General features: G+C 40.0%; 2 protein-coding genes across 7 annotated transcripts in view; one reads left to right on the plus strand and one right to left on the minus strand.

The window, feature by feature from the left end:
- The window catches only part of LOC130276714 (dipeptidase 2-like), an 82,357-nt gene extending 76,796 nt beyond the window's left edge, over positions 1-5,561 (plus strand). For 3 of the 5 annotated variants that reach the window (XM_056526440.1, XM_056526441.1, XM_056526442.1), the window contains 3 exons: positions 496-571; positions 1,376-1,511; positions 4,849-5,222. In XM_056526440.1, coding sequence (XP_056382415.1) covers positions 496-571; positions 1,376-1,511; positions 4,849-5,049 — 413 coding nt within the window. In that variant the 3' untranslated portion in view covers positions 5,050-5,222. The other 2 variants (XM_056526443.1, XM_056526444.1) reach the window with 2 other exon arrangements.
- A 4,988-nt stretch (positions 5,562-10,549) lies between these two features.
- Positions 10,550-22,142, minus strand: part of SLC12A4 (solute carrier family 12 member 4) — a 71,456-nt gene continuing 59,863 nt past the window's right edge. For both annotated transcript variants that reach the window (XM_056526445.1, XM_056526446.1), the window contains exons 17-24: positions 21,748-21,916; positions 20,365-20,560; positions 19,954-20,123; positions 19,390-19,521; positions 17,146-17,253; positions 15,509-15,693; positions 12,618-12,751; positions 10,550-11,955 (exon numbers count right to left, since the gene is read on the minus strand). In XM_056526445.1, coding sequence (XP_056382420.1) covers positions 11,864-11,955; positions 12,618-12,751; positions 15,509-15,693; positions 17,146-17,253; positions 19,390-19,521; positions 19,954-20,123; positions 20,365-20,560; positions 21,748-21,916 — 1,186 coding nt within the window. In that variant the 3' untranslated portion in view covers positions 10,550-11,863. The remainder of the gene's footprint in view (positions 11,956-12,617; positions 12,752-15,508; positions 15,694-17,145; positions 17,254-19,389; positions 19,522-19,953; positions 20,124-20,364; positions 20,561-21,747; positions 21,917-22,142) is intronic.

The following is a 22,142-nucleotide window of genomic DNA, read 5'->3' on the forward strand; positions in this document are numbered from 1 at the left end:
TACAACACTATAAAACACTCCTGAAATTCCTAATGGTTAAAAAAATAATAATAATACTAATAAAATAAAAAATACAGAAAGAACAATGTGGAAAGAAGGCCTTATGCCAGTTATGCTGTCTATTGTAAGCCACGCACGCTGTATTAGTTACAGTGCCATGAAAAGTGCCCGCACAGCAATACTGTGGCTGGAATACAAATATCAGTCTAGGGTTAGCAGAGTGTTCTTGGTAGAAATAGGAAACGTGATGTCTTTTTGAAAGTGGATTGAAGATGCAAGCTTTTCCTTCTACCATTTTGTAGTACAGAAACTGGTATATTACAACATTTATTATTTTTAAAGGACCTGACACCAAGTCTGTTTTACTAAACCATTGTATTCCACATAAAATGACAATTCTGGAGCATCTTTTAGCACTTTACTAACTGGGAATGAAAACTTCCAGTGAAACTGACTGTGTGTACCCATCCCAATACCTATTTCTTTTCCCTTTAGACCATTTTGACTACATAAAGAACCTAACAGGACCTGAATATATTGGAATTGGAGGAGATTATGATGGGGTAAATGGGTAAGTAATTCTTTTTAGAATTGCTTATGGAAAATTTACATGTACAGTACTAAACCGTTCATAAAAATAATATAGTATATATGGATAAAGTTATTAATGGCACAAAACAGAATCTGTACTGCCAAACTTTTTTGGAGGAAAGCTTTATCTTAAATTGGTTATTTCAGTGGAATGTTTAATTTTCTTATTGTCCCCTGCCTGCCTAATTAAATAACAAAAAAAAACTCACCTTCCTCATCTCCGGGATCAGGACAACCCATCTCAAGCTGGTCTTCGCTGGCAGCCTGCTTCACCAGAGCCAGCCTGAGCTTTAGATGTGACATCACAGTGCCGCTCAGCCAATCAATGACCACAGCAGTGTCCCGCCTCAGCCAGTGATTGGTGAGCAGCACTGTTGGTTCCTCATCTCAATATCCAATCCAACTTTGGATGCTAAATATAAGGTTCCCACGTAGAGCCATTAGTACACACATTAGAATAAACCTTCTTTTCCCAGTAAACAAAATGTATAACTTAACTTTGGTAACTTAAAGGGGTTGTCCAGTACTAATTTTAAAAATAATAATAAATGCCGCTTCCTTTTTTTCTTTTTTTTAAAAGCAGTACCATCCCTGTCCACAGATTGTGTGTGGTATTGCAGCTCAGCTCTATTGAAGTGAATGGGGGTAAGCTGCAGTACTACACCCAACCTGTGTACAGGAGTTGTGCTGTTTTTGCAAAAAAGAAAAAAAACATTTTTCTAAATGCTAGACAACCTCTTTAATGTTAAATGAGTTGTATTAACCAAACATTTTACATTGATAGGTTTCCTGAAGGTCTTGAGGATGTATCTAAATACCCACTGCTGATTCAGGAGCTGCTGAGACGAGGATGGCAAGATCAAGAAATTAAAGGCATTTTGAGGGAAAATTTCTTGAGAGTCTTTAGACAAGTGGAGAAAGTGAGTGACAATATATTACTAAATGTATAGTAATAAAAAGTATATTTAGTTACAACATTAACACATTTCCTTTTACATTATGGTACAAAAGGGTAGGTGGATTTTTTTCAGTGCTTAAAATGTTTGTAGGAGGTGTTGGAAAAGTGGGTGTGAATATTGGTTCCTAATTTATTTTGATTCCTTTTCTATGTAAGTGATCATTTATTCTGACATGGAGTACGTATGTGTATGAGACCCTGGTCAATCTATTTAAAAAAATATATGTGAGAAGTTTTTCACCCCTTCCAGACATTTGACCTACACGTACATCATATTCAGGAAGGATTTTCGGGACATGTAAGACACCTAGTCATTACACATGGTGACCCCTTCTAGCTGACAGCAGGACATAGTAAAATGTTAGTCAAATAACTACCAAGCAGGCGGTACTAACAGCAGTGCCTCCCCTAATCGCTTTCATTTGTTGGTTTGCAAAGACTGACCTATCACACTGAAGCTGCCACTTCAAAATACCAGTACAGCCTGCCTTAGGCTGCATTCACACCTCGTTTTCAGCCTATTGTTGCCAGATCCGGCTGGGGGAGGGGAAAACCAGGCGCTCCCGTACCCCAGCCGGTGCGGCGCTGGAAGTGGTTACAGCTGTTTCGTGCAATCAGCTCTTCAACGGACTGTTGGTGTTCAAAAAAGGGCCTAGATGCCTTCTTCAAAAGATATTACATGTTTTGGGTACTAGTAGAGTAAATAGGGCATAACCTGCCTTTGATTGTTTTAGTCTGCATAAATTAGTTCCTCTAAGTGCTCTGCATGCTTGAAAAAACAGATATAGTCCTAGGAGACCTAAGATGATCATCTCTGACTTTTCCAGGCAACTGGGGTACGGTGTGTTAGTCTGCATAAATTAGTTATCAATCAACGGCTAAGCCATCAAGTTTGGCTTTTGCCGCATTTCCTGTAATTTCAAGCAACACTAGATACTAGACTTTTCGAGACTAGGTTTTTTACTTCCCACGTTTGAAGTCATGAAGAAATCTTTTCCCTAATGTGGGAAATGTGGCCTCTGCTTCATAAGGATTTTTTTTTTGTTTCGATTTTCTCTAGATCAGCAGAGTGGGGTTATAGTTTGGACTAGGTAAACCTTTTAAGCTATGTACTGTACACTATGTACTTGTAAAGAATTTACTTTATTGGCCTCAGAGCAATATTCATCTATCAGAGGCACTAAGTGAAGATACTGGGGGGAGATTTATCAAAACCTGTGCGGAGAGTTACCCAGTTATACATTATATGTATATTTGTAATATACATTGGTTAAAAAATATTTATAATTTTGGGTGAAAAAATGCTGTCCGCATAGAGGCATACACATTTTTTTAACCAATGCATATTACAAAGACATATAATGGTATTATGTACATTATATAAAAAGTTTTTGTTGATGACACTTTAAGGTTTCTTTTATTTGTATTTTTTTTTACTTTGCCTCTGTGTATTGAATAAAGATTATTCATGAATATATTTGGGTGCACACGAGGGTGTTATACTGTATTTCCTGTGGAAATTTGGTTTGAGAAATTGGGGGGGTTTCTAATATAATTTCAAAACGTAATTGATAATTAGATTAATAGCTTTTAGAAAATTTCTTGAATATTTTAATACATTGCAGTTAAACTTATAAGCCTTCCTCCTAAAAGATAAAAGGACATTTTTAACCCCTTAAGGACTCAGCCCATTTTGGCCTTAAGGACTCAGACAATTTAATTTTTACGTTTTCATTTTTTCCTCCTCGCCTTCTAAAAATCATAACTCTTTTATATTTTCATCCACAGACTAGTATGAGGGCTTGTGTTTTGCGTGACCAGTTGTCCTTTGTAATGACATCACTCATTATATCATAAAATGTATGGCGCAACCAAAAAACACTATTTTTGTGGGGAAATTAAAACGAAAAACGCAATTTTGCTAATTTTGGAAGGTTTTGTTTTCACGCCGTACAATTTATGGTAAAAATGACATGTGTTCTTTATTCTTAGGGTCAATACGATTAAAATGATACCCATTATTATATACTTTTATATTATTGTTGCGCTTAAAAAAAATCACAAACTTTTTAACCAAATTAGTATGTTTATAATCCCTTTATTTTGATGACCTCTAACTTTTTTATTTTTCCGTATAAGTGGCGGTATGGGGGCTCATTTTTTGCGCCATGATCTGTACTTTTTTTTGATACCACATTTGCATATAAAAAACTTTTAATACACTTTTAATAATTTTTTTTAAATAAAATGTATTAAAAAAGTAGGAATTTTGGACTTTTTTTATTTTTTTCGTTCACGCCGTTCACCGTACGGGATCATTAACATTTTATTTTAATAGTTCGGACATTTACGCACGCGGCGATACCAAATATGTCTATAAAAAATGTTTTTTACGCTTTTTGGGGGTAAAATAGGAAAAAACGGACGTTTTACTTTTTTTTATTGGGGGAGGGGATTTTTCACTTTTTTTTTACTTTTACTTTTACATTTTTTTTTACACTTGAATAGTCCCCATAGGGGACTATTCATAGCAATACCATGATTGCTAATACTGATCTGTTCTATGTATAGGACATAGAACAGATCAGTATTATCGGTCATCTCCTTCTCTGGTCTGCTCGATCACAGACCAGAGCAGGAGACGCCGGGAGCCGCACGGAGGAAGGAGAGGGGACCTCCGTGCGGCGTTATGAATGATCGGATCCCCGCAGCAGCGCTGCGGGCGATCCGATCGTTCATTTAAATCGCGAACTCCCGCAGATGCCGGGATCTGTATTGATCCCGGCACCTGAGGGGTTAATGGCGGACGCCCGCGAGATCGCGGGCGTCGCCCATTGCCGGCGGGTCCCTGGCTGCGATCAGCAGCCGGGATCAGCCGCGCATGACACGGGCATTGCTCCGATGCCCGCGGTTATGCTTAGGACGTAAATGTACGTCCTGGTGCGTTAAGTACCACCTCACCAGGACGTACATTTACGTCCTGCGTCCTTAAGGGGTTAAAGTAGTAGCATAAAGAACTATGATTTTTAACTTTTTTGTGGTATGTCTGTTTTAGAAACAGTACATTATTTCCCCCCCCCCCCCCAAAAAAAAAAAAAAAAAAAAAAAAAATAATTGTTCTCAGACCCTTACGAGGCAGATTCCACATTGCCTATACTAGGGGAAAATTCATTCATGATCTGCTGTTCAGTATTATGCTACTGTATATGGATTGTGGTAATGTGTATAAGAATATTACATTTTTCTATTTGTTTATTTTTTGTTTTTTCTTTTTTGTTTTGTTCTTTTCAAATCTGCAGGTTAGAGAGGATCTGCAAAACTTGAAAGCCTCTGAAGTAGAAATTCCAGAAGATGAGCTAGATTATTCATGCCGTTTAGATCTGCGGAAATATGAACGACAAAGTAGAAATGCATCTGGCTATCATGAAAGTAGTGTGTCCGCTTTCCCTCTGATAACATATATATTGTCATGTATTTTGATAACTATGAATATTCACTGATGATATGTTTTCCCTAACACCATGATAAAGGATAGGTGCCCCTCTGCAACCAGTTTAGTTTACATTGTTCTGATTAATATTTAATAAAAAATGAAGCAGCTTGGCAAAAAGTATGCATTCAAAATATTCTATTTGTCTACGTATAGAGCAAACAAGATCTATTTCTATTTTATATCCAGACAGAAAGATCGGTTGAGGATAACGGAGCACCCCTGAATGGAGCCGAAGGCTGATGAGCACTTAGCCTTTCAGGTCTTGGAGCAATGGTTGTAATTGTGTCTGTTGCCTTTATACCCTAAATATTTGGTTTGTTTTGGATTAAAGTTAAGAAAAAAAATTAATTAAAAACACAAATATCTGTTTGATATCTGATATGCTTCTTAAAAACTACTTACACATTAACAACACCCAAATGTAGCAACAAAAGTAATTGTGTCAAATGTACAAACCTAAGGGACAAAGCTGTCCCATGTTTAGGCGGCATAACACTCATATGCAAAATAAAGTAAAATATAATTTGTACATAGTATTACTTTATATTTGTGTTTAGCTTGTAAATGACCTACCCTCTATTTACCCATTATACATTTCTTATACTGTATATAAGCCTAGATTTAATGAAACCCTACCTGAAACCAAAACCATCTAGTTGATAAAATTGAAAGCTGAGCTGTGGTTGCTTACTATGGGTAAAACCAGAAAGTTTTGGTTTCAGGCACAATTAAAGTGGTACTCCGGCCCTAAGACATCTTATCCCCTCTCGAAAGGATGTAAATTATGTAAATTATAGTACATGTCATTACGGACGTGGCAATACCTATTATGTATAGGATTTGTGTTTTTGGTGATTATACAGGGCTTTTATTGGGAAAGGGGCATTTTATTTTATTTTTTTTATTTTTTTACACTTCATACTTTTATTGAAGAACTTTTTATTACATTTTTTACACTTTTTACAGGTTATACTATGCTGCAATACATTTGTACTGCAGCACAGTATGACCAAATGAGCTGCAGACACTACAGCCTGTGGGATCCATCTCTGGCTGGATCTCACAGGATTCCGTAGCAGGCAGAGAGGAGGTCATGATCTGACCTCCTGCTGCCATAGCAACCAACAGCAACCCGCGATTGTATCGCGGCGCCGCCATTGGAGGACAGGGGGAGAGCGCTCCCCCTGTCAACACCATAGATGCCGTGACCAGGATTGATCATGGCATCTATGGGGTTAATGCTGCCAGGACCGGCGCGATCGTGGCTTCGCCATCTGCGCGGAACTCCGGCTGTGATTAACAGCCGGGTCCTGTCGCCGATCTCCTGCGCTGCCCGCGGCAGTGCCAGAGATCGCTATGACGTATGCATACATCCAATTGCGCAAACGTGTCGGATGATTGGATGTATGCATACGTCCTATAGCAGGAAGGGGTTAACGAAATTTTTTTTTGTTAAGGCCCATTGTTATGTTCGGTGAGGGGTGTAGTTTATGGGGTCACATGTGGGTGTTTTTATTTTGCGTTTGTGTCAGAATCTCTGAAACCAGCAGCCACCCCTGTGCAAAACCACCAGTTTAGGCCTCAAATAGCTTTTTAAAACTCACTGTAAACCCCCGCCTATGTGAATGTACCCTGTACCCGACCTCCAGCTGTTGCAAAACTACCATACTACAGTTCTAGTTATGCAACAGCTGTAGGCACACTGGTTGGGAAACACAGATAGGTAACAGACTACTGCAGTATTTCCGCACCAGTGTACCTCCAGCTGTTGCAAAACTATAACTCCCAGCATGCATGGTCTGTCAGTGCATGCTGGGAGTTGTAGTTTTGCAACAGCTAGAGGCACAGGGGTTGGGAAACACTAAGTTAGGAAGCAGACTGTTTCCCAAACAGTGTGCCTCCAGTTGTTGAAAAACTACAACTTCTAGCATGCCCGGACAGCCAAAGGACATGCTGGGAGTTGTAGTAATGCAACAACTTGAGAACAGTTTGGAGACCACTGTGTAGTTGTCTCCAAACTGTGGCCTTCCAGATGTTGCAAAGCTTCAACTGCAAGCATGCCCAGACTGCTACGGCATGCTGGGAGTTGTAGTTCGGCAACATCTAAAGGGCCAGATGTTGCAGAACTACAACTCCCAGCATGCCTGGGCATGCTTGCAGTTGAAGTTTTGCAACATCTGGAGGGTTACAGCTTGGATACCACTGTAGAGTGGTCTCTAAACTGTTCTCTTCCAGATGTGGCAAAACTACAACTCCCAGCATGCTGAGACTGTCCAGGCATGCTGGGAGTTGTAGTTCTGCAACATCTGGAAGGGCACAGTTTGGAGACCACTGCACAGTGGTCTTCAAACTGTGGCCCTCCAGATTTTGCAAACCCCTAGCAGCATATTCACAGCGATCGCCGCCGGACAGGAAATGCCGCACAGGAGCCCTCTGCAGCCCCCCGCACAAGATCGCTGCCCGCAACCCCCCCCCGGCTCTGCCCACCTTTGATAGTCTGGGCAGAGCAGTTCTGACCGACCAATGGCAGGGGATAGGAGGAGGTGGCACCCCTGCCACCTCACTCCTATACTTCAAGGTCCGATTTTCCGGGCCATAGGGTCACCAGAGACCTGATTGGCCCCCGAAACGCTGTGATTAGCTGGTCTGAATTGACAGATGAATCACGGCGTTAGCCGGCATGGCGATATGCCTGCCGGGATGGCTGCTGTTAGATAACAGCAGCCTTCCCGGCCTTATCACTGCATCCGGAGACGCGGTGATCACGGAACACAGCGCCGTAAATGTACGGTGTTGTGCACTACGTGACGCTTAGTAGCGCCGTACATTTATGGCGCTCGTCGTTAAGGAGTATGGGTTAAAAATAAGAGATAAAATACCGCCATACCAGGACCACATATCACTGCAGTGACTAAACAATACCACCATACTAATGTTAAATAAAAGTCACTATACACAGATTATATTTTGGATTAATAAAGTTCCCAACCATTCTCAATACCATATAGTCATGTGAAAAAGAAAAGGAAGGAAGGACACAATGTAATTATTTAACACATGTTAACATTAAAAGGTTAAAGGAATGTCAGCATTGAGGTACGAAGCTGCAAGCACCAGCAGGTTAGGTCATAGCAAGATAAAACAGACTGTACCTCCTCCCTGCCACCCCTGTGCTGTAAGCAGAGCTCTGTACCATCAGTCATTCTGGGCAAGGCGGTAAGGAGGGTGAGGCATGCCGCTACAGGTCAGCACCACCTCTCTGACTCTGTAGCAGTACAAAGAGTTTTTATAACTTTATAAATGCCTGTCACAGTAAACAAAAGGTCTGTTTTATCTTGCTATGACCTAACCACTGGAGTCTTTAGCTCTGTACCTTGCACAGAGATGAAATTCCACTTTATTTATTTCCATAGTATTTAAAGATAAAGCTGATTCAGAAGAAAACTTTTGCATGGAAAGTAAGTAGCGTGGTTCTAATGCCAGTTATTGTCCCCTTTATTGTTCCCCTACTATAAATGATAGCCTACGTGCAGTTCACATTAAGTCTGTAGAAAAAGACTATTAGTCAAAATGTATACCAAGTGACATTAATTTGGTCAGTATATAACATAAGTATCTATACTGCTACCAACTTAAATGTGGATTGGGTACATTTTCAACAGTGCTTTACAAATATACATGCAGAACATAATCCAACAAAACAAAATAGTGGTAAAAAAGCAACAGTTTATTATATTAAGACATTGCAAAATAAACATCTCATATCTATTAGAACAAAAAACAAGTTAAACCATTAAATAGACTTAAGGTAAATTGAACACATCAAAATATTTTGTAACTGCACTGACAAAGGCAAAAAAAACAAAAAAAACACTGGTACTCCCAATGACAATTTAAGGATGAGGCATTTGCCATTGGTTCCTTGAATTGGGACAATGCACAATTTCTCTATTTTTTATTTATTTTCTAACACTCAGCATTCCTTATTTACCATCAAGATTTAATAACTTACATTTTTTCTTTTGAAAAACTCCCAAAATACTGCCATATGGATTTGATCGGTAGAAAAAGAATATAACAATTTTATTTCTATAATCTTTGACACTACATGTTAAAGCATATAAAGTGTATAACTTTATAAAAATAATTTATGTGACTATTCAACCAATATGACTCTCTAATTTAATAAACTTTGGAGACAGCTTTGTAAAATGGAACCTGGCACTAGTTTCATCCTGCCTGACTAAAGCAGCATTTTTGCCTATTCCCAACTGAAGGTACAACTATGATTTCTCGTATATGGAGCAGCCATTCTGCATGAATAAAATGATAACTGAGATAAGGCAATCTGTCAGTGCTTCATGTTGCTTAGGTTTAGGAGGCACAAAACTAGTAACAGTTTCCCTTTAAAAATGAACAGGAGCTGAACTATGATAAAGGGTTATTTATAAGCTATACATTTGAACTGTAATACTTCTAATATGCACTGCAAAACCTATTTCTAATAATGGTGAAAAGGGAAAATTGCCAAAAAAGTTTAAATCTACAAAAAATACTAAAAAAAAAAAAAATATATGGCTTAATTATCATTTGAAAAAAAAAAAAAAAACATTTGCTACCTTGGTCTATACTAACAGTTTGGAATGCGGCCATATGCCTGGTGGGGTCACCAGAAGTGCAGCCAATAACAAGAGATATATTTCAAGGTATGCCCACTATTACTGAAAGTACTCTACTGTGGTTGGACCAGGCTGGACCACTGTTACTCGAAAAAATAAATAAAAAATGGTCAAAAGAGATCAGCATCTTATTCTGGACCTGTAATATACAGTGTAGTATGGTATAGCAAAAAAGCTTTGGTACAGTTAACAAAAAGCTGAAAAGTTTGATATAACTGGTGCTTAAGCTGGCCATACACCTACACTCATGGCCTTAAAGGGGTTCTCCGGTGCTTACACATCTTATCCCCTATCCAAAGGATAGGGGATAAGATGCCTGATCGCGGGAGTCCCGCAGCTGGGGAAGCCCGTGATCTTGCACGCGGCACCCCGTTTGTAATCAGTCCCCGGAGCGTGTTCGCTCTGGGATTGATTACCGGCGACTACAGGGCGGGCGGCGTGTGACGTCACGCTACGTCCCTCAATGCAAGCCTACGGGAGGGGCCGTGATAGCTATCACGCCCCCTCCCGTAGGCTTGCATTGCGGGGCGGAGCGTGACGTCACACGCCGCCCGTCCTGTAGTCACCCGTAATCAGACCCGGAGCAAACACGCTCTGGGGACTGATTGCAAACGGGGTGCCGCGTGCATGATCCCGGGGGTCCCCAGCGGCGGGACTCCCGCGATCAGACATCTTATCCCCTATCCTTTGGATAGGGGATAAGATGTTTAAGCACCAGAGAACCCCTTTAAATGTTGGCACCCCTGAAACTTTTCAAGAAAATGAAGTATTTCTCACAGAGAAAGATTGCAGTAACACGTTTTGCCAAACACATGTTTATTTCCTATGTGTGTATTGGAAGTAAACCAAAAAAGGAGGGGGAAAAAAAGCAAATTGGACATAATGTCACATAAAACTCCAAACACGGGCTGGACAAAAGTCCTTTTTTGGTTTAGTTCCAATACACACAAAGGGAATAAACAAGTGTTTGGCAAAACGTGTTACTGCAATCTTTCTCTGTGAGAAATACTTTATGTTCTTGAAAAATTTCAGGGGTGCCAACATTTATGGCGATGACTGTATATAGCTGCTGAGCACATGTATAGATGCATATATATCAGCTGAGCATGTGTTTGAATGCTTTCAATTCCCACATACATGCTCGAAGGGTCCCCATAATTTAGATGGAGATAAAACTTACAAGTAATTTGCTTTACTTTACCCAAACTGTAGATTTCAGCATAAATATAAGATAAGCCACCACTAGAGTCTGACAGAGGCTTATTCCCCTCTTCCTATTGAGAACACATATACACAATCAGCTAGGCCAAGTGTGTAAGAGGTCAGAAGTAATAGTTATTGGCTAAACATGTATTTATTTGACAGTTCTATAAGTTGTATGGACAGATATCAAAAGTTTTTATCGGCTGATCAGTAGGACAAGCTGGGAGAAGTGTGTGCTTGGCATGTGCTCTCCCGGCTCTGTGTCACATGACTGAGGCGGTCTCATAATGACATGTACACTGTATGGACAGGAGCTGTAAAGTGGGCACAATGCAATTATTAACTTAATGAAAGTGAGACTTTATTAATCTTATACAGAGTAAGGCTTAAACTGATACCTTATCTTGTCTTATCATTACTAATTTAAGTAGTATTTAAAATGTACACCCAGTTTTTTTTTTAATAAATAATAAAGTACAGCACAAACTAATGCGTTTTGCAATATACTTTGGTGAACAGTTTGGTAACCATATGAAAATAAGTGCAGTATGGACTGGCAAGTCCATAATAAAAATGTTAAAGCTGCAGAATTCTTTTTTGGTGCCTTCAAATTATTTTTTATAATACATAAATTAGTTAAATGCTATACAATATTTATTTATATTTATTAAAGTGCTAACAATCTGCACAGATGCATTGAAGTGCAAATTATCGTATGCCATGCTATTGAAAAAAATGTGTCTTAAACTAAATAATTCTAGATAGCCTGCCATCTATTCAAGTAAACATTCATATGTAGATTTGGATTGATGACCTGTGGAATAATTTCAGACTGTATAAACACACAAGGGTAGATGTTGAAATATAAATGTGTAAGATTCCTAAAATTCTTTGTTGTAAAACTTGATCTGAAGGCACTTCGGTATGCTTTCTCCAGCATCATGAATAGATTGTGATGACTTCTCTCCCTCCTCCTCGGACCAGCAACACTCTTTCCAGACCTTCTGTTAGCACTTCGAGGAACTCCATGTCTATACAGATTAAATATAAGGATTCATATACATCTTAAAAGGAGATCCAAAGTGTTCTATTTGTAAAAGAAATCAAAAAACAAATGTCCGATTAAAAATCGGCATCACACAACACATTTAAATGAGGCTGCATCTGCAATAATTTCTGAATAAGAAATCGCAGAAATAATTTCTGCAACAAACCTGCCATGTACCAAACGAGGGGTACAAAAGGTTGTACGGTGCCCCGGCTACTTGCATGTCTTCGATGCATTCTGACAACCCCCCTTCTGGACAAAAGCAATCAACAGCCTACTCAGCCAATCACGGCTGCAGCAATATACTGCTTTAGCTGGTGAATAACTGAGCTGGCAGTCACTTGCTTTTTTAAAGAAAGGGCCATCCTTGGGCCAGAGGACGCTAAGGATGCGTAAGTAGCTAGGGCCACGTACAGGAGAATTCAGGGGTCCCAGCAGTCAGAGCTCCTGCAATCAGACACTTATCCCCTTTCCTGTTGTCTGATAAGTTCCCCTTTAATAGGGAGTGCAGAGGCAGAATGCCCATAGGAAATTGCACTTGTGCAAGTAACTATAAAGTGTGAGTAAAAGAAAGACCATAATTGTAGAAGATCATCTATTTTCTGGACATAAGTACTGGTAAATCAATGTGTATAGAAAGGATACAGTTTTCATCGCCATCAGTGATTTTAGGTGGACCTGGCATGTTGAGTAGTACTAATTTGGCATCATGTGATTTTGTTACTATAACTTCGTTCAGTTTCACTGCAGTGTGCATCCTCCGGACATTGGACTGATTACTAAAAAAAAAACAAATATATATTTTAGTATTCTGTAAGCCCATATGGTGGTGGAGGCAGAAATCACAGAGTCAAAAATCACTTACAGTATTTTCCATTCTCTGGAAGCAAGAGTAAAGAAAAAACAAATATATAAAATTAAAAAGTAATGTGGAAAATAAGATGAATACAAAATATTCACTATGTACATATAATATGGGGATCAAGGCAGAGAAAATGTAAAATACTTAAAGGGGTACTCTCCCCCTAGACCTCTTATCCCCTACCCAAAAGGAAAGGGGATAAGATGTTTGATCGCGTGGGTCCCTCTGCTGGGACCCCCACGATATCGGGCACCCAGGCGTTCTGAACATTTATGTTCAGAACGCCAGCTGTGCTAGGCTTCGAGCAGCCGTGGTCGTCATGCCCCCTCCATTAAGGAGTATGGGAGGAGGCGAGAGGCCTATGGTCGCTCGTAATCTGGCATGGAGCAGAGTTCTGTCTGTGCAACGGATTACTGGGGCGCCGGGCCGAAGATTGCGGGGGCTCCCAGCAGCCAGACCCCTGCAATCAAACATCTTATCCCCTATCCTTTGGATAGGGAATAAGTGTCTAAAGGCGGAGTATATCTAACTAGTAATACCTTTTAGATGTGAAAATATATTCATATTTTATTCATGCAGTATTGGATATAGAATTGACATGACACAATAAGAACAAGTTAAAATCATAGCATAATTCCAAAGATGATACTTCGGTGGACAAGAACTAATGGGCGGTGGTTAGAGCAAAAAAATACAATTGGTAAATAGATCAACAAGTGCTCTCCATCTGGGTCACCAGAAAGCAGCAGTACTGATAAATAAAGTGCAATAATCAACAGTGCACGCTATAAAAAACATATACCTACATAGTAGTAATTGTATGCAATCTTTCCCACTAGGATTCAACATACAATTACTATTATGTAGGTATATGTTTTTTATAGCATGCACTGTTGATTATTGCACTTTATTTATCAGTACTGCTGCTTTCTGGTGACCCAGATGGAGAGCACTTGGTGATCTATTTACCAATTGTATTTTTTTGCTTTAGCCACCGCCCATTAGTTCTTGTCCACCAGACTATCATCTTTGGAATTATGCTATGATTTAGCCTGTTCTTACTGGGTCATGTCGATTCTATGTTCAATTTTGCATTACTAAAATATGAATTTGTTTGACCCGTACAAACACATCTGTCTTCTTGGTGTTTTGGTAATATAGCATTGGGTCACTGTGACCTCTGGGGGTTTTCTTTCTGTATAAGATATGAAAATATATCAAAGGAAAGTTTGCAAATTTCTACATGAAAGCTTTGAAAAACCAGTCCCCCCCCCCCCCCCCAAAAAAAAATAAAAATAAAAATAAAGAAAACCTATACATAATAGGTATTGGCACATTTGTCATTTGTGTTTTCCAATTTTCCACAATATTCTAGAGTTTTTTTCACAAAAAATGCTGCATGGAGAAAAACATTTTCCACTAATATAAAAGTACAATATGTAACGGTAAAAACAAACAAAAAAGGACGGGAAAAAAAAAAACCTTGCTGAATCACTCTGGCAGGTAAGAGCATTCCGAAGTTATTACAACATAAAGAGACACATGCCAGATTTGAAAAATTGGGCCTGGTCATTAAGGTTTAAACAGGGGAGCAACCTTAAAGGGGTACTCCGCCCCTAGACATCTTATCCCCTATCCAAAAGGACAGGGGATAAGATGTCAGATCGCTGGGGTCCCGCTGCTGGGGACCCCGGGGATCGCCGCTGCGGCACCCCGCTATCATCACTGCACAGAGCGAGATCGCTCTGCACGTAATGACTGGCAATACAGGGGCCGGAGCATCGTTATGTCATGGCTCCGCCCCTTGTGACGTCACAGCCCGCCCCCGTCAATACAAGTCTATGCGAGGGGGCATGTCGGTCGTCACACTCCCTGCCATAGACTTGCATTAAGGGAACGGGCCGTGATGTCTTAAGGGTGGGGCTGTGATGTCATGAGGGGCGGAGCCATGACGTCACGCTGCTCCGGCCCCTGTATCGCCCATCATTACGCACAGAGCGAACTCGCGCTGTGCAGTAATGATGGCGGGGTGCCGCAGCGGCGATCCCCGGGGTCCCCAGCAGTGGGACCCCGGCGATCTGACATCTTATCCCCTATCCTTTGGATAGGGGATAAGATGCCAGGGGCGGAGTACCCCTTTAAGGTTAGGTTCACACTGCAGAATCTCCAGATGGAAAATTTCTTCCCGGAGATTCTGAGTGCGGCCAGGACCGCGCAGACATTGCAGTCCCCAATAGAGTGCAATGTGTTTCGTGAGGATATCAGCCTGAAGAATGAGCAACGCCATTCTTCAGGCGGATATTTTAAAGCAGATTTTCCGTTCACAAATTCCGCTTCCAAAGTTCTGAAGTGTGAATGGAAAACCCATTCACTAGGTTTGTGCATTTTAGCAAGCAAAATTTCTGCCTGCAGTTTCAAAAGAGGAATTGCAGGCAGAAATTCCGTAGTCTGAACCTAGCCTAAGGGGTTAAATACAAAAAAATCCCTTAGTTGTGGATGGTTTGTAATAAAATTATGACCAGTACTACAGCAACTGGGAAATAGGCTTATGTTATACAGTGGCCATGTGAGTTACTAATGGAGTAGCTGGGTCAATATCTGTGTTATGATAGTACAACCATGGAAATCCACTTTAAAACAACCAAAGGCTGCATCCACACATGGGCCAACGTACGGTTTTAAGTGAACAAGTTCCCTGAAGTGTTCTGATGAATTATTTTTTCCTTGTTGTTCAGCAATGTGCTTCTCCTTTGTCCAAGTCATGTGAATTTTCTCTTGGTCTATCTCAATCTCTTCTTCATCTTCAGAATACAAGCTATCCAGGCGAATGATAGAATGTCTATCCTTTATTAACTGTGGCTAAGAAAGAAAAAAGAAAATGATATATATACAAAAATAAAAGACATGTGAGGACATCAAAATTAATAGCAGATCCTCTAGAAAGGCCATCAATATTAGATCGGCGAGGCTCTGACTCCCAGCACCCTCATCGATTAATAGGGCTGTGGTGTTTGTATGTACAAAATGAAGAAGTAACCACGAAGGAGAGGACGGCACACATCAAATAGGCGGTGAAACAAGTTTCCTTTATTCGGAGTAAAATGTCACAACGTGCAGGTTTAAAAGCTCATTCGCCAGCAGGAGGTTATAGCCATTTCACGCCTATACAGTGTTTCTTCAGACCACCGTGGTCTGAAGAAAGGCAGTGTAGGCGTGAAATGGCTATAACCTCCTGCTAGCGAATGAGCTTTTAAACCTGCACGTTGTGACATTTTACTCCGAATAAAGGAAACTTGTTTCACCGCCTATTTGATGTGTGCCGTCCTCTCCTTCGTGGTTACTTTGATTGCATTGCTGCATGTTCCTGGGACTGAGCACCACGCCAGTGGGATCCACGCTGCTTACAGGTCCGCATTTGGCTTTAATTACATCTCCTCTATGTTGAACAGTGACTGATCATTGGAGTTAGTTGACACTTGTGCCGATTGCTTTTTCTGTGTTCTTACAAAATGAAGAAGCTGTGGTATTACGTGCACTCATCATTGCATTCCCCATACTTTTAGCAGCAGGGGTGTAAGAAACTGCAGAGCTGCTCCATTTAGCATTTTGGGCAACTGACAGACTGTTCACCCACACTAAACCCAATATACTGGGTTATAGTGTGGGTGAACAGCTCTGAAAAGCAGGGTTACTTACATTAATCGGTGTAGTACTCGCATAGTTATGTCTATTTATTTCTTGCTATTGCTGTGCGCAATAGAGGCGGGGAGCCGGTTTGCTGAGCTATCCTGCCTCCTCAGTATTCACCATTCGGGCCGCCCTCATAATAAATATGCAAATGTCTTCAAGACTTCTGAAGTTGCCCATGTGTAGTGAGGCAGTGGCGCTTGCACTCTGTTCAGAGAGCACAGTGCTCAACCCCACTGGTGGGCTCTTACGTTCTAGTGACGCAAGAGTAAATACATTTGCATACTGATCATGTGGGTGGGCTGGGCAGAGAATATAGAGGAGGCAGGGGAGCTCAGCAAGCCGGATGCACGACTCCATTGCGCACTGTACCACAATAGGAATCGATGAATAAAAGGGACATAACTCTTCAAGTACTACACCTATTATGTGAGTAAACCCTCTTTAGAGCAGTTTACCCGCACTTTTACTCAGTATATTGGGTTGAGTGTGGGAAAACAGGCTGTCCATTTCTCTTTAAATCTCATTCTTAATGCAGATAAATAAAACAACATTTAAAAAAAAATAACACTTCTATTTATTAAAAACAACTCAAATGTAACAAAAAAAACAAAAAAAAAGTACCTCGCAATCTCTCTCAGTCTGAGTCAAGCGAATTTGTCTAAGCATTTGAGAACGTTGTTCCATCATCAGAGTTCTTTCGTACGTGTAAGCAGAAATATCGCTATCATCCTGAAATACATTATTTGAGTAATATTATTTGCAATAGTATATTTGATAAGTGTGAAAAATATTGAGCATACAGAGATTCTATGGTATAATTTATACAATTTGACACTCAAGCGAAAAATCTGTTTTTCTTAAATTTTGGAAGCCCAAAGAATATTTTTAAAGGTTAAAGACACAAAGTGTATTTTATTCTTACTTTGTACTTCTTATAGTGAAAAAAAAACAAAACAAAAAAACAACATTCCCCAACAACTCTCTCTTCTACAGCCTATACAGTTTGCTGTGTAAGCTCTATTCTCTGAACAGCTTAAAAAGTACCTGTCACCAAATAAACTTTTCTAAACTAACTCAGGCTATGTTCCCTAACTAATGTTCCCTAACTGGGCTAATTTTGTAGGTTATTGATTAAATTATTAGCCGCGTTGGGCTTGTAGGTAATATATGTTCCCTAACTACTCCTAAAACCACTCCCACCCCTTAATTTTTTTTTAGAGCTTTAAAAAGCTCTGTATCATATCTTTATTCTTGCTCACATAGTGCAATCTCCCAGCAGGAAAAAGTGGGCGTTTCCCAGCAGGCATGACATCACTGAAGCCTGCTGGGGGACCACTTCTGCCCTCACGTCGTTGCAGTTCTGTGATGAATAGAAGACCTCAGGCTTTGAGCCTCTATGCATGTTTCAGTGAGGCTCTTTGCAGCTTTCAATGAGGTTCCGTACAGCTGTCAATCAAGCTCCGTGCAGAGAATCACTTCCTGAGTTTGGACTCCTGCCAAGCTGGGAGGAGATCAAACTCACTGTATTAATTGTGGCAGGGAACAGAACATTTAAAACATATTTATGCTGATAATTTTAAAAGCAAGTGAATGGGAAAGTGTCTGCTAATACACTATATTAAAAGTTTTATTTGGTGACAGGTACTCTTTAAGTAATTATTTTCTGCAAACTGCTTTGTAGTTGCTTTGCTACCTTTCTAAAGCCTGTGTTAACTGTCCTTCAAGGTTTGTCTCCCCTCTACCACTGGCGTGTAACCACTCACCCTTCCTGCTGCTCTTAAACAGAGAGAAGATAAATCCATCAAATGGAATTAGCGGTGGATCTTGGCTGCTGCAAGCAGCCATTACTCACTGTTTTTAACAAGAACAAAATGTTTTTAGTAGCAAATAGTTTCTTTCATGGTTACTATATATGTCATTTTTTACAATAGGTATGTGGTCATGCATGCGTGTATGCATGTTTGTGTATGTGCATTTACATCCATCCATTTTGCATGTCTATTTAGCATTTCTCCTTGAGGTCACAAGGACAAGTATTTTATCATCTGACATTTCCCAGTGTTATAAACATTCACTAAATTCTTATTTTATCTTTGTGGTGGGAGAATTTACCAAATCCAAATTTAACTTTTTAGAATTTCTAGTTTTTCTCGAATGTTCTGAGTGATTTTTGTTTTAATATGTGACAGTGTAATTTAAATATTTAGCCTGTTTACTTTTAGCCAAGACTATGGACTTTGGGCCCAAAATGCATTGGCTATACTGATGAACTTTTTATCATGACAAAATTAGGATTTTTTTTTTTTTTTGAGCTGTAAGAGACTCTTCTTCTATTCTTAGTATGTGATTGCCCTTTAGTCCAGGGCCCTTCCTGCGCTTTACACATACAGAGAAACTGCTGGATGTTCGTAGTAATTGATTTCTCTTCTATGAACAGGCCATAAATAAAGCCGAGACTTCCTTTTCTCTATAGACCATTTCACAGCAGTGTCCACAAACAGGATGACCGGAAAAAGGTGACACTGATAGACAGATAGAAAGAATAGCTAAAGCTCAGAGGCCAACCTACCCCCCCCCCCTCCCTCCCTCTGAAAAATTACCCCTGGACAGGTCACAGAGAATGTCAAGAAACATTGGTCATTTTAGTGAATAGGGTCTGGGCCAGTCTATTGTGTCTATGTCCATGTGGCATACTATAAAGCTTCTCTAAATGATGTTCAAATCTCAGGCAAGATGGCGGCCACCAAAATAATATACTGTACTAAAAATTAAGAAAACATTACAATGAGAATAGAGAAAGATTAGAAAAGAAAATATGGCTACACTCCGTAATAATAAACCTATGCCAAATTTTTCTTGCCTTACCATTTCAACTACTTCTACTTCAGCTTCAATTCTTAGATGATAAAGGAAGGTTGCAAGATCTTTCTTCATTTGGATACTGTTATCATCCATTTGTGCTACAGTAAAAATTCTTATTCTGCATTTTTTCCAAACCTGTCAAATGATTAGAAAACATCTTTACAAACAGGCATGTAACCAAGCATAAAACTAGCGCACCTACTACAAGTGGCTGCACCAATTTCACAGTCCAGATTACCTGCACTTCATGAAACTACTAGGATGTAGTCCTAATATCAGCCAGCGAGGCTCAAAAATCTTTTTTTTTTTTAAGGCATCATAATGCATCTTACAGAAGAGAAGCCATGGGATAACTTAGCCTGCAAGCAGTAATGAACTGACACCAGACGGAAACCAGTCAGATCCTATTAAAAGTTAATGGAATGGTGTCCATTGTGCAATAGACCTGCTCAACTTCATTATGTGGCCCAGAAAGGAGGTTTGTAATGAAGCTCCCTGGAGCTGAACAGTCAAACAATAACATTGTGTATCATAATTTGTTACTGATAAAAATATATACAGAAATACCTTATGTTGTTTTAATAGGAATGGCAGCAGCATAAGCATCCCACCATCATGCACAATCCACCAGACATCAATATTTCCTTCTAGATAACGTTCATGGTTGCTTGGGTAGAAAGAGACATTTTTAGGGACCATCAGTGCTAAATGAGCTGCAGTTGTACATCGTACAGTCTCTGTGTGAGGGAAAAACAGACACAGCGATTTAAATGTTGGGTTAACGGGGTTTTCACCCCATTAGGAATAATGGCATAAGCAATGGTGCTGTTCTCGGCAAAGTAGGTCATTCGGAGACACATTGTGCAGGTCAAAAGCTATGGAAATTTTGGCAACAACCCCAGAGAACAGGCACAGACCAATAATATTTTATAGCGCTTTGCCCTTAGTTATTTACTTAGGCAAATAATCAAGACTTGCCAATAAAAGTTTTCCATGAACGTGGATCTTCACTCTGTCTCCAGCCATAAGGCCATCCCAGCATTACAGTGTTATGTTTCATTCCTCCAAGTCCACATGACTGAATCAAATGTGAAATTCCTTCTCTTATTTTATTGCAAACAACCACTTGGCAGAAACCTTTCACTTTCTCTATTTCCATCATATTTTTTATGGTCTGAAATGATAAGAAAACACATTTGTAATTGCACAGTAATAAAAAGATTTTCTGTACATAGAAAGGTAAAAGAAAATGTGTAGATTTAGAAATTGATGGAAAGTGATATAAGACTATAGTCTCTGCTATTAGTATTGTGTGTCCACCTTAAAAGGGGTAGACACAATACAGATGCCAGCGTAGTGAAGAAAACTGTTCCTTGTGGCCGAATGTGACCTGACCAGCTGCTCACGAGTAAGCACACCTGGTGTGATTGGCTGAGCCGCGCAGACCCTCTCTCTGCTATTGGTTGTGAGGGAGGGTGTTCTGCAGCTCAGCTGTTTAGGTAGACTCAGTATTTTACAGCTGTGAGAGAGAATGTGTGTCTCCCGCTGAGCTGAGCTTTGGTACCCCCATCCGAGATCGATCGGGGACCAGAAGCAAGACTGACTTGTCCCCCCGCAGTGCACTCTCACAGCGGAAAGACAGCGTGCTGGTACATACAATTTATGGTAGAACTAAAAATCTAGTCTGGATAAGGGGGTGGTCTTCTAGATAGATTTTGATGTATCTGGTTTGTAATATACATACATACACAAATACATAAATTCACATAGTTGCACAAAGGTGACCATTGATCTACAAAACTGTGTAAGGCTGGGTTCCCATTACGTTTTTTCCCCATACGCTCCCATATGCAATTTATTTCAATGAGCCGACCAGAGTGAAACGTTCAGTCAGGTCGGCTCATTTTTGCCCCGTATGCGCTTTTACAACCAGACCGAAAACAGTGGTCGACCACGGTTTTAGGTGCGGAGAAAAAGTGCATACGGAGCAAAAATGAGCCGACCGGACCGAACATTTCTCTCCGGTCGGCTCATTGAAATGAATTACATACGGGAGCGCATACGCAGGGATACGGGAGCGCAAGTTTTTAACTCCCCCCTGCCGTATGCACTCCCTTATGGGCAAAAACGTAATGGGAACCAACCCTAATACTATTACAATAATCAGGTTGTCTGCTTTAAAAATTGCATTTTTTTTGTATTTTATTAAATACATTTATCTAAAAACTGATTCTAGACAGTGATCAAGCCTGCACTGTGTGCATGAGGCTTGGATATGAGAAAAGGAATAATATTATATAACACTAGCTAACAGATACATGTATATATGTACATCTGAATATATTTAGTACAGATATCTACCTGTTCAGCAGCTTGCACTTCTCCATAGCTCTCCAAGAAGTTTCCTTGTATTGCTGTACCAACAATAGTTAACCCTTTCCCAGCTTTCAGCTGAGAGGCAAATGTTAACAGGCGTGGATATTTAACATGTAAATCCTCATCCAATTTTAGCAGAACTAGCAGCTGAGGCCTAAAAGATATTAACATAAGCAATAACAATACATAGAAAGAGGCAACATAGATATGTAGTTGAAAAAAAAAAGATGAAGTTCCGTTTCTTTCTATGCAGCGTTTTCAGAATAAGCAACTTTAATCCTGAAAGTCAGGCTGCCTCTCTCGCTGGCATTATTGACACCATGAGCGCTGGGCACTTTATAGGAGAAAACCAAAATCAGCGACACTACACTGCTGCAGCT

Source organism: Hyla sarda, chromosome 6 (genome assembly GCF_029499605.1).
Source record: "Hyla sarda isolate aHylSar1 chromosome 6, aHylSar1.hap1, whole genome shotgun sequence".
In the NCBI taxonomy this organism is placed as follows: domain Eukaryota; kingdom Metazoa; phylum Chordata; class Amphibia; order Anura; family Hylidae; genus Hyla; species Hyla sarda.